Source organism: Eulemur rufifrons, chromosome 28, assembly GCF_041146395.1.
Source record: "Eulemur rufifrons isolate Redbay chromosome 28, OSU_ERuf_1, whole genome shotgun sequence".
Lineage (NCBI taxonomy): Eukaryota > Metazoa > Chordata > Mammalia > Primates > Lemuridae > Eulemur > Eulemur rufifrons.
The window spans coordinates 11,000,181-11,012,070 of record NC_091010.1 but is presented as its reverse complement, the minus strand read 5'-3'; the positions used below and the strand labels follow the sequence as shown (position 1 = coordinate 11,012,070).

General features: G+C 53.9%; 1 protein-coding gene across 3 annotated transcripts; it reads right to left on the bottom strand.

Annotated features, from left to right (window-relative positions):
- Nucleotides 1–1,703: 1,703 nt before the first annotated feature.
- Nucleotides 1,704–11,066, bottom strand: RGR (retinal G protein coupled receptor). 3 transcript variants are annotated; one of them, XM_069460706.1, is made up of 7 exons: nt 10,951–11,066; nt 9,209–9,365; nt 8,056–8,177; nt 5,309–5,462; nt 3,832–3,949; nt 2,586–2,699; nt 1,704–2,090 (listed from the first exon to the last, which is right to left on the bottom strand). In XM_069460706.1, the coding sequence occupies exons 1-7, from the start codon at nt 11,027–11,029 to the stop codon at nt 1,959–1,961; spliced, it is 876 nt and encodes a 291-aa protein (XP_069316807.1). In that variant the 5' UTR covers nt 11,030–11,066; the 3' UTR covers nt 1,704–1,958. The 3 variants fall into 3 exon arrangements, with proteins under 3 accessions (XP_069316807.1, XP_069316808.1, XP_069316806.1); XM_069460705.1 differs by having other exon boundaries at nt 1,959–2,090; nt 8,056–8,207; nt 10,951–11,029; XM_069460707.1 differs by lacking the exon at nt 2,586–2,699.
- Nucleotides 11,067–11,890: the final 824 nt, after the last annotated feature.

Here is an 11,890-nt window from a genome sequence, read left to right as displayed (position 1 = left end):
ACTTTAGGTGGGGCTTTGCTCATTTCCAGCTGGGCACTGCTTCGGCCCTTCCCATCTCTTGGCAACCCAGGTCGGGCGGAGATGCCGGAGCCCACCCTCTTCTCCTCCAGGAAGCCCTGGGGAGGCAGGGCCAGACCTTAAGGCGTCCCTGACCACAGCCTGGCCAGCCTACCTCCTCCCTGCCTCACCTCGGAGTGCAGGTGAGGACACCGATGTGTTTGGCTTTTCCTTCTTCACTTGGGCACCAGGGATGGCTCCTAGACGAGGCTGACACCAGCTGCTCTTGTCTTCCACTCCTCCTCTCTCTGAGCTTGGAGGTCACCTCCCTTCCCTTCTCCCGGAGTTCCCGCATCCCCCTTAGGGAGTGAGTATCTGTAATGGTGGAGTGAAGGGCGGATCCCGAGTAAAAGACCTTTTAAGGATTGTTGGGGCAAAGTCAGCATCTCTGGACCCTGGACCCCATCGCTGTCATGGTCACCCACTCAGCCTGTGCATGAGCCCAGCGCTGGCTCAGGCCCCAGGGTTTCCCTGCCCTTCCCCAACTCCAGGGCCTAAGGCAACGGTCCTGTGGGCACGGGAGTGAGGCTGAGTGGCATCTGGTCTCCACAGCACCTGGTACAGGGCGTGGTCTGGAAAACAGGGCTAGGAAAAAGCTGCCTCCCTTCCCCACTCCACCTGCTTTTACAAAATGACAGAACTGGCCCCTGCTTTGTGAGAACGTCTTGTGAGTTCTGCATATGTGGCCTGATTTTCTGCAACTGCAAAACTGAGAGGCAGGTCCTGGTCCACAGGGACCCTGGAGGCTGTTTACACTACACCCCCACCCACATCCCAGGGACTTGTCTCTTCTTCCCCTCAGATCCATGGGACGGGGCTTTCTCCCCCGGCCTCCACAGTGCCTGGGCCAGGGCCTCTCCACCACCAGACTTCCTGTGTGGGCCCGGGCTTCCCTGCCAACCATCTCCACCTCTCTCTAGGGCCACAGGTCCCACCTAGGACCGTGCACCTGCCACACCTGGCCCCCAAGTGCTGACTCTGTGGGAGTTGCAGTTGTACGTCCAGGGATCTGCATTAGTGTCACAACCCTGAGGTCCACGGGGTCTGCAGGGAACACATGCACTACAGCTGACAGAAGAGCATGTGTCCTGGGCAAAGGGCAGAGCCACCCCTGAGCTCTGCAAACTGTCACCATGGAGGAAGGCAGGCTGCTAGAGCCTCATCTTCCAACATCTGGAGTTTTAAATAAAGTGTCCTGATTTTTAAATGTTGGCCACTAATCCCAATACATTTTTAAGCAATGTGTGGGCCAAGCCCCACATAACCTGGGGCTGGCTTTGACTGGTGCGTGCGGGTGGCTAATGCTTGGCGAGCACTTAACATGACAGGTAACGTTCTGGTCCTTTCTGTGTGGTCGAGTCACCATTATTGTCATCTCACCTGAGAAGTTGGGAGACAGATGCACAGGCAGAGCAAGTCGCTGGCACCAGATTATGATTTAGTAAGTGCTGTTTGAACACTGGCAGCCTGGGTCGAGTTCCTACAAGTAAACCCTGGGGCTTTGACCCCTTCCTATGTGAGACTGAGTCCCTAAAGGGTATGACCAAGTCTTCACTAACGGCTGTTTTAATGCGTATTTTCTATGTGCTTGGTGAGTACGTGTGATCTCATTCAAGCCTCACAACAACTCTGTGAAGTCCGTATTAACATCCTTACATTACACCTTAGAAAGTTAAGGAGGGACTTTGCCGAGGTCTCTCAGCCTCCATGCAGAGGGCTGGTTCCAAAGCTCCAGCTCTTCTCATGCAGCCTGGTGTCTCTGAATCTTGTGTCCAGCGTGGGGCCAGGCACAACAGGGCCACTGGGAATGGTGATGAGTGTCTGGGGCTTGGCTTTGGAGGCTCCTGGGCAGGCCTCCTGGGGCAGCCCCCCGGCCTGGGGCTCAGTCCAGGGCGGCAGGCTCACTTGGCTCGGTCCTGCTTGCTCCTCTGCGGTGAGAGGCACTGCCAGATTCCCCTGCAGAGCACCTCACTGCCCAGGGCATAGTTGATGGCGTTGATCGTGGGCACTGTTTTGGCAATGAGGGCAGGCACCTGTCATGGCAGAAAAGTCCAGGGAAGAAGCTTCAAAGCCTCTGCTTCTCTCCCTGGTCCCAACTGGTGACCCGAGTCCCCCTCCCCCTGCAGCTGCCAATCATTTGGTTCTGCAGCCTCTGAGCCATCCCTGACTGTATGGCTGTGTGGTGCAAGCTGTGTGGCTCGTGGAGCCCCGTGGAAACACACTCCCATTCAGAGCCATATGCTCCCGTCTGGGCACCCATCTCAGTCTCTGGTCCCAGAGTGTGCATGTGCACCATCTGGCTGGCTGTCCCTGTCATTTCATATGAGGCTTAGGCAATGTCAAGCAGCAGCCTGGTGTGGCCCAGGAGGGTGAGGGAGACAACCTAATTCTCTGTGCATTGTGAGTGCTCAAAGAAAGAGAGAGAGAGACTGACATGGGGGCTGTAAATCCAGAAAGAGAGATGAGGAGAAACAGAGAAACACAAAGACAGAGAGGGTTCTAGCTTTGGGTACTGGAGGTGTCGGTACCATCTGCAGTTGGGGGGAGATGGAAGTCACGTCTGCGACGGTCGCGTATAGATACAGGAGAGCATAGGGGCCCCAGCCGAGCAGCAGTGTCCTGGCTGGCAGAGTGGTGTTCACCTGGGGAGAAATCGGCACAGGAGGCGTCAGCTTGCTCCAGGTGGCCTGCAGCCCCGCGCCACTGGGGACAGGTTGGCGCTCAGCAGGGCTGGGCAGCACCGACCAGGCTGCAGGAAGGGGCGGGGCCTGCAGAGGAACTTGGGACCAGAGGAGCCTCTGTGCTGTTTGAGGCTGTGTGCCCCTCAGCCTGTTATTTAAGCTTACTTGATCTCAGTTTCCGTGTCTGTAAACTCAGAAATGGCCAGGATGGCTTATTTTGAAGTACTGTTTTTCCTGGGCAAATGTGCTTGCAGGTGTGATTTTTTTATATTGTGGGCCTCAGACGGACTCAGGGAGTGGGCGACGCCCAGGTACCACCCAGGGCCACAAGGGGGTGCACGACTTGGCTCCAGCCCTGCTATGGTTACCAGGGTGTAGCTTCTGGCGAGTCGCTTAGCTAACCCCTCTTAGCCTCAATTTTCTAGTCTGTGACACAGGGTAATAAAACCTCCTTCCTCAGAGCGTGGTTGCAGAGACGAAATGACAATGCACATAAAGGAACATTAACATCTGGTTTTGTTCTAATCTTTGCTGCTTGTTATGACTCATTTGCTAGAGGATGTCTAGGTGACAAAGTGAAAAGAAAATTGTAGTTGGAAAATATTAATGTAGAAATTCAAAAATGGCCAGGATGGTTTATTTTGAAGTATTGTTTTTCTTGGACAAATGTGCTTGCAGGTGTGATTTTTTTTATGTTGTGGGTAACGGCCTGAGACTGTGATTAAATTAAACATCTCGAGGTAATTTCAAAGTAGCATTTAAAAAGCCTGTAATTTTGTGCCAAACCTCATAGCCTTGGGAAGAATGAAGTGTAGCAGCACAGGTGGCGCCCAGCAGGGAGCCCTCGCCCTCGGGGTTGCAGGGTCTGGGTAGACCTGAGCAGTCCTGACCCCGCTCCCCAGGCCCTGGTGATCCAAGCAAGGGGAGGGCAGTTTCCAGGCCTAACATCCTGTGCTGGACACTGCCTAGATTTTTCTCCTGATCGCTGAAAACACAGAAAACCCCTGGTTGCTGTCTGTCACAGTGTTCATGTTCCCTGGTGTCCCGGAGAGGGACTGAGAAGTCTCTGCTGCTCTAGAAGGTGGGTCCTTACCTGCAGATGGCCACTCTTCCTGAGTTTCTGCTCCATGAGCCGGTAGGACGTGAGTGTGATGAAGAGGGGCATGAGGAAGTTGAAGAAGGCCATGGTGAAGAGGAAACTGGTGAAGTTTCTATGTGGGGAGGGGGGGTTAGAAGAATGAAGTCAGCTCTCAGGTGGCCCCCATAGGCCCACCAGCCTGCTCTAGATGGTAAGATGTGGGGAACCACCCCCATCAGACAAGTGCTCAGAATGTGTTCACTCCTGGGTCCTGGGTGAACTCCCTTTAGGAGCCAGGGAGCTACGAGGTCCTCCTAGAACTGCCTTTGGGAGCCGGGGAGTTGAGAGAAGGAAGAGCCTCCTTCAAGTTCAAGTGTTCAGCCCTGCTCTCTGGTTTGCCCCTCAAGCACAAAGAATGGGATGCTTTAATTTGGGACATGTGTTCACCCAGTGGTGGGGATGTCAGTGGACCCAGAGAAAGGAACTTTTCAAGGAGTGTTCTAGGCACAGGGATTTGAAAGAAGCCTGTGGACAACAAGGAGATTGGATACTGTGTCACTGAACAAGGAACGACAGAAGAGTCTGGGGTCCCAGGAATAGGTCACAGGGAGGAGGGAGGGCTAGCCAGGATTAGGTGGGAGTCATGGGGAGGCAGATTCCCATTTTGTGAAGGGAAGATCCTGTCATCTTGGAGCTGTCCACTGAAGAGGGGTGGGAGGAAAGGCTGCCAGAGGGACTGGGTGGACACTGGCTGGGGAGTGCACTGCAGGGACACCTGAACCAGGCCCAGGGAACTCAAGTGGGCTTCACCTGGGAAGCCTACCATGAGGACAGATGCTTCATGAGTAAACATCTTGGGTAAAGCAGGTAAATGCAACATGGAAGCAAGGGGGGCTGGAGCCCAGGGTCTCCCTAAGCCCTGGTCTTCTCAGAGCCACCTGGATGGGGCAGTATCAGCACACAGGCCCCCATGGTGGTGGGGACCTTCCTGCCTTCAGTCCTCTCTCTCCAAGGATTGGCTCATGGAAGATGCTCAGGGAATTCCTAGAGTCGATTTCCATGCCAGGGAGCCCCTCCCAATGCAAAGACCTTAATGTTCTTTGAATCTATTGTACTGCAGGCCTGGATCCCTCTAGAAATGGATGAAATCAGAGCTGGGACAGCTGACTGTGCTGAAGATGGCAAAGGGATGGCGGGGTTCCGTGACTGTTGAAACCAACACAAGCCAAGGCTCACCACAGTATGCCCTTTCTTGGGCTCAACTCTGGGCCGCAATTTGCATAAAATTCCCATCACTCAGCCAGTCTTCAGAACAGGATTTTCGTAGTCCCACTGTCAACCCACTGGTGGGTATCATGGCCAAGGCATTGAGATTGTCTGGCAAATGTTGACATTTCCCCATTTGGATTTTCAGCTGGGACAACCTTTCTACAGGGGCTCAAAGCCAAGACTCCCATGGGAGGAAGCCTCAAAGCTGCTCCTCCCACCTCACCTGTCCCTTCTGGAGTAGTCCAGGATGCAGCATGTCCCCAGTGGCTCGTAGTTATAGTGGCCCCAACCCAGGAGGGGCAGGGCTGCCCAGAAGGCAGAAGACAGCCACACAAACAGCACCAGAGAGATGGCCGTGCTCCATGACAGTTGGCTGCCTGCATGGGACAGAGGAGAAAGGGGAGGTTGTGACAAGGAGGTTGCTTGGCAGAGTGAAAAAGAATGGACTTCATGGTCACGAAGAGTGTCCCTAAATCCCAGCTCTATGCTTAATGGCTTGGGGCCTCAGTTTTCCCTCCCACGGTGGTAATGATCTCTGCCTTAGAGTATTGTTATGAAGAATAAAAGAGATAACGGAAGGTGAAGGTCTCTGAGTAGACACTATACCATCTTCTTCAGAGGACAGAGAGAAGGAGGGGATGGCAAAGAGGCAGATGGGTTTCCCAAAGCCAAAGTTGGGGAAGAGGCATGGGCAGGGGTGCAGGTGAGAGTGGTAGGTGAGGGAGGTGGAAGTCTGGACTTTCCACCATCCTGGCTCTTGCTCAGAAGTGGGTCACTGTCTCTGCTTCCAGGATACCCCCTGAGAACTCTTGACTTGGGCTTGGGGCCCTACCTCAGTGCCAGTGGCAGAGTCTGAGTCCCAGCAGCCTCTTTTGGTGTGATCCAGCTCCACTAGCCTAACCTTTTCTGTCCTCTCCCCCATACTCATTTCCTGCTGCTGCAGTGTCATTCAGCCCTTTCCATGCAGTGATTCCCCCTGGACCTGGTTTCAGGATGCCTCTCCCATGCCCTCCTCTGTCTGTGGTTTATTTGTCACACTCCTTTGTAGACCAGACCCCAGGACAGAGGACAGGACTCCTGGTGGGGTTTGATCAGAAGAGAAGAGCATGTCTACAACCTCTTACATCTGACATTTTGCTTCTACTGACATGGCTCCAGATAGAGTTTGCTTAGATGTGACCCTCTAATATGAAATGAATGTTTGTGTTCCCCCCAAATTTATATGTCGAAACCCTAATTCCCAATGTGATGGCATTTGTAGGTAGAGCTTTTGGGAGGTCATGAGGGTAGGGCAATCATGATGAGATTAGTGCCCTTATGGGAAGGGGCACAAGAGTGATAATCTCTCTCTCCAAGTGAGGATGCAGTAAGAAGGTGGCCATCTACAAACCTAGAGGCGAGCCCTCACCAGAACCTGACCATGCTGGCCCTTGAATTTGGACTTCCCAGCCTCCAGAACTGTGAGAAATAAATTTCTGTTGTTTAAGCCTCCCAGTCTATGGTATTTTGTTATAATAGCTGAGGTAGACTAAGAAACTCCCAATCGCAATTGTGGACACAACAATTAATATGTACCTGGATCCATGTGTTGCATCAGCTCTTTGGCTTTAGAAAGAGATGACCAAGGTGACAAGCCCACGGCCACCCAGTGATGGAATAGGTGAGCTCAGACCACCTGCTCCCCCCTCTCTTGTCTTCAGAGTGCTCTGCTGTGCCCTCCAGGACAGGAAGGGCTTTGATCTGAGGCCCCAGCACAGGGATGAACTGTTCTATGCTGAGGCAGAGAAGCCTGTTGTTGTTTGAGAAGGTGTGGGGTGTGTGTGTGTGTGTGTGTGTGTGTGTGTGTGTGTGATAGTCTGAGGGAGATTTGTGGGCAAGGGCTGGGACAGGAGTAATGGGAGAGGCACTCCAAGGCCCGGTGGGCAGGAAGGGCTGTCCTAGCCTCACTAGAAATGATAAAAATGAAGGCAGCTTTTTTGGCCTGGAGAGAGGCATGTGATAGGAGAAACCTGCGAGGGTTATGGCTTTGCTGAGGGCGGGGTGTGCATGTGACAGTGGCCAGGGCAGGTCTGTGGATTCCCAAGGGGCCATGCCCAGGGCTTGAGGCTGTGCTGGCCATGGACCCCACAACACCCTCCGTGCTGGGCAAATCCATATCGCTCAGGACTTGGAAGTATCCAGGCCATGCCCAGTTACAGCTCTGCTCTTACTAACTGTGTGACCCTGGACAAGCTCCTAAACTTCTCTGTGCCTCTGCATCCTAGGCTGCAAGCTGCGGATTTGCTGTGAGACTTAGCTGAGCCACAGCTCCCTGAAGCCTGTTTACACACCCCTGGTGGAGCGCTGGATCCTAGACAATCTCTGGATGAACATGCTTTTATTTTGATGTGTGCTAACATGATAAGAACATTAAACCTGTGATATCACAGATATTGTTTAGAATGAAATTAAAGCAGGTGTTTAAATTTTTGCAAGTAAGTCATCTTTAAGAAAAAAAATATCAAGTAAAAACAGAGCAGGTGGTACACTGCTATGGCCAGTTGTGAGCATGGTGTTTGGCACTGCAGCTTGGGGAATCTAGGCCTGGACCAGTCTTTGTGAATCCCCAGCAGAGGCCCCGTGGAAGCGTTCGGTGCCAGGGCACGTGCCCGTCTGCACACACGTTCACACGGCCTTTCTGCCCCCAGAAGTGCCCGTCTGCAAGGGCATTTCCTGTATCCATGATCTCATTTGATTTTCAAAATAAAACTGAGGTTGGTTACTAAAATCATCTCACAGAGGAAGAGACTAAGAGAGGATTCCTGACTTGCCTGACTGTCTCGACTGCAAGGGACAGTGTCGATAGGCCTCCTGCACACTCACACCACCCGTGCTCCCCTGCCCTGGGAAACTCGGAGCAGCCCTTGTTCCTACCACCCCCGCCTGCCCCTTATCCTCCCGGAAAGCCACTTGGGGAGCCCAGAGACATACGGGTGCAGTAGTGGTGATAGCGCCCCCAGGCGATGGCCGCGCTGCCGCAGATGCTGGCAAACACTGTCAAGGAGCCCTGGAAGCCGTGAGCCTGGCAGCCATCCGAGCCGTAGGGCCAGTGCCTGTGGGAGACACCGGGGCACCAGTGACCCCTTCCCTCTGTCCCTCCCGGCTCCCACACCTGCCCAGCACAGCTTGGCGGGCGTGTTCCTGAGCGTTGTGCCCACCCCTCCAAAGAGGGCCTTATTTTCTGTGTTTTTCCTACGAGGAAACTGAGACCTTAGGGCTTAAGTCACCAGGCAAAGGCGTGGAGCCCAACGCACCCTCTCCAGGTTTAGTGACTCTGACTGCACCAGGGCTGGGCCGGAGGGTCTCTCTGAGTGCTCGGATGCCTCTGTTGCAGGAGAGCTCATGCCTTCATTCTACAGGTGGAGAAACTGAGGCTCAAAGAGGAAAAGGTACTGAAGCCAAAGTCACACAGCAGGTGAAGGCGCAGGCAGAGGGTAGACCCCAGGCCTCCCTGCTCTCAGCCCCATGGGCCAAGTAAAGGCCGAAGCTTCAGTTCACTGTGGGCGGAGGAATCCTCACTGACTCAGAGCCCCAGGCTGGCCAGCCCTGAGCACTCACATGCGGGGGGCTCCAGCTTCCATGCGCCGTGCCCCAAACCAGAAAGGAATGTTCAGTCTGCTTAGGAAAACAATCTTTAAACACCTTCCCAGGCTGAGCTGGAAGATCCTGGTTTGCACACCAGTCTGAATCCTGTTTGCTTTCACAAACACTTATTCATGGCACCCTGCTAAGCATTGTTTTAAGTTATTTACTAATAATAAAAGTCAATACTTCTACCCACCCCTATGATTGAGGCAATAATATCCAATTTACAAAAGAAGCTGAGAACTAGAAATGACGAAGCCAAATAGGTCTCAAACCCAGGCTGCCTGGTTACAGCCTGCCATCTCTTTGTCTCCCAGAAACTGGCCATGGTTCTTCAGGGATAAGCTGGAATTCGGATTTAGCCTAGTTCAGCCTGTCCCCTCTGCCCTCGGTCAGTTTTCTATAGGTTGAAGGAACCCTCGGGCCTGGCTGCCCAGGACCCAGAGGTGAGGCCCCAGGCAGGGCCCCGGAGCCTGTGGACCGGGAAAGGGGCTGGTACCGGAGGAGGCTGGACGTGGCTGCAATGAGGGCGTTCAGGCTGATCCCGCTGTCCGCAATAGCCAAGCTCAGCACCAGCAGGTGGCTGGGAGTGCGCAGCTCCGGGGTCTTGCAGAAGGAGAAGATGGTCAGCCCATTGAGGCTGAGACCAGAGAGAGCTGAAAGGAAGAGCAGGGCTGGCATTGGGGGCGCTGAGGCCCAGCTGGGGTCAGAACAGGACCCGTGAGGCGAGTAGAGCCACAGCACCCTCCCAGACCAACAAGGAGGACGATCCACACAGCGCAGCACATCCGTGCTGTTAACAGTCACCACCAGGGACACCCGCCAAGCACTTATCACACACCAGGCACCACAACGAGCACTTTGCACAGCTTCATCTCATTCATTCTTCACTCAGATACTGTCTTCCATTTACAGGGAGCCTGAGCCTCAGAGATGCTAGCTAACTTGCCTAAGTACACAGCTAGTAAGCAGTGGAGTTGGAACTCAAACTCAGGTCTTTTGGATTCCAAAATGCCTCCTCCAAGGGCTGTGGAGCAATGATAGGGAGAGCCTCAGAGAGGAGGAATTGATATTAGAGCTGGGAGCTGCCTGGGATGCCAGGCAGGGAGGTGAACTTGAGGGGAGAGTTCTCAGGAGGCAGAGAGACCTGTCCTTGAATTTCAGCTTGGTCACTCACTCGCTGCCCTTTAAGCTCTTTGAGCCTCGGCTTCCCCCATCCACAGTGAGGAACAGGAAGGAATCCTGCCTTCAAAACTGTAAGCATTTACCTGGAGGACAGTGCATGGAAGGGCATTCCAGAAAGAGGGAATAGCATGTGCAAATACATAAAGTGATCAAATTTCATGGGATGTTTGAGGACCCGAAGGGGTGCTAGATTGTAGGGCTCTCAGAAAAGGGAGAAACAGGCTAGCATCACCAGACAATTGTGTCCAGGGCCTAGAAGAGCAGCCTAGTGGCTATCATTCCCTCTCCGCTGTCAGTTCTCAGGTGAGAAAATGCGCTGATTACTCTCTGATCTGCTTTGAACAAGGGCTGCGTTCCCCAGCAGTCCAGCTCGGGCCGGCTCCACTCCAGGATCGACACTGCCTCTAGCTCCAGCCGCAGTGAGCACCTTGGGGATTCCAGGTTGAGGCAGGCCCCTCAGGGACCCAAGTGCCCCTAGAGGGGAAATGTTAGGGTCACAGTGGAAGTGGTGATGGGGCTGGAAAGGATGGGAGTGAGTGAACTTAAATGGCCCTGGTGTCTGTCTAGGCTACCACTTTGTACCCACTTTCCCACTCACGACCACCCGTTTGGAATGTCAAGTCATTGAAGGCAGAGAGCGAAAGGGACTTGGTTACAATTAGACAAGAGCAGGTGGCAGAGCTGTCTGTCTCCAGAGCCTTTCAGGGGCTTGATCTTACGCGGGATTCTTATCGGGATTTCCAGAGAGTGGATTAAATGTTCTCCCAGCCGAAAGGATATAAAAAAATCTTAAAGCCTGCTTCTTGGTCATCTCCTGGGCAGATGTCCCCCTCTCAAAGTCCCTGCCTCCCTGACCTTGCTTGGCTTCTCTGTCTTGGCTCCCAGCTGGCGTGTAGCGGCAGAAGACCCTCTGGGTCCAGGCACCGAGGAGCAGGCAAAGGAGAGGACCTGACACCCTGCTGGGTTTGGGACCTTTTGTTGCCAGCTGCACAGCGGCAGCTTGGATCCTGAGAACCCACCAGGCCCCTGCTGCACCCCAGGCCCTGCCTGGCTCACCTTCCACCAGCAGCACGATCCCCACAGCCAGCACCTCGAGCTCCCTGAAGCCGGTGGGTAGGGTGCCGGGCTCTGCCATCCTCACTGTCCCTCCCCGCTGTGGCCCAGCTGTCTCTGGCTCCCCACAGCCAGGCCCCTCCCTTTTAAAGGGCCATCCCTCGTGAGGGCACATGCAGGTTATTATGCTAGACATTGGGCTCCTTCTTGCGGCCTCCCCCTTCTAATGATCCTCTTGGCCCCAGCAGAAGGAACCGCTTCACCAGTTGGACAGTATAGCCTTTGTGAAGCCCGGACGGAGCCGTTTCATTCATTCCAGCCCCACTGAGCAGGATTAAGGTTGGGGAATCCAAATGGCGTGTGGCTGAGAGCTGAATTGGAAGAGAGTTGCATAACCAAGGGAAGGGAGCCAAAGGAAGGATTTGAGCCGCAGCTGTTCCTGAGAATTGGAGAGGGGCCAGGCCCTTCCATGTTTGTAGCGCTGACAAGCTGAGCGCCTGTGTGCATGTGTGTGCATGTGTGTGCATTTGTGTGTGCCCATGGTCTCACATGCGTGTGCTCACAAGCACTGGGGAAAGGATGAGGTTTGGGAAGTCACCTGCTGTCAGAGGAGGAACCCCAACTGAGACTAGAGACTGGGGTTCTGGATCTGAACCCGTCTGCAATATTAAGTGTCTTTTGCCCATAGCCTGTCTAAGTCCTAGTTAGAAGGAAGCATTGTGGATATGGACCTCAGGGTGCATTTCCTGTCTCCCACCAAGCACTGGAGCCAGACAAGCACAGAAAGACTCCCAGGATGCTGGCTCGGAATAGACAGCTGCTCTCTGTGGTGAGTGGCCCCAGGCCCCAGGCTAAGAGCTTTGGCTTCTCCAAATGACTTCTTGGAATGCTGGCGCATTATGCCCTGTTCTGTGCTGGCTTGAGGTAAGATATAAATCAGGAA

Bases quoted from the DNA above. Each gene is read 5' to 3' on its own strand.
- RGR (XM_069460705.1), bottom strand. From the start codon at position 11,029: ATGGCAGAGCCCGGCACCCTACCCACCGGCTTCAGGGAGCTCGAGGTG. The intron at 8,208-9,208 runs GTACCAGCCCCT...GACAGAGGGAAG, and splicing joins GCCACGTCCAGCCTCCTCCG to GGGTCACTGGTGCCCCGGTG. The intron at 3,950-5,308 runs GTGAGGTGGGAG...CTCCCCACATAG, and splicing joins GACTACTCCAGAAGGGACAG to AAACTTCACCAGTTTCCTCT.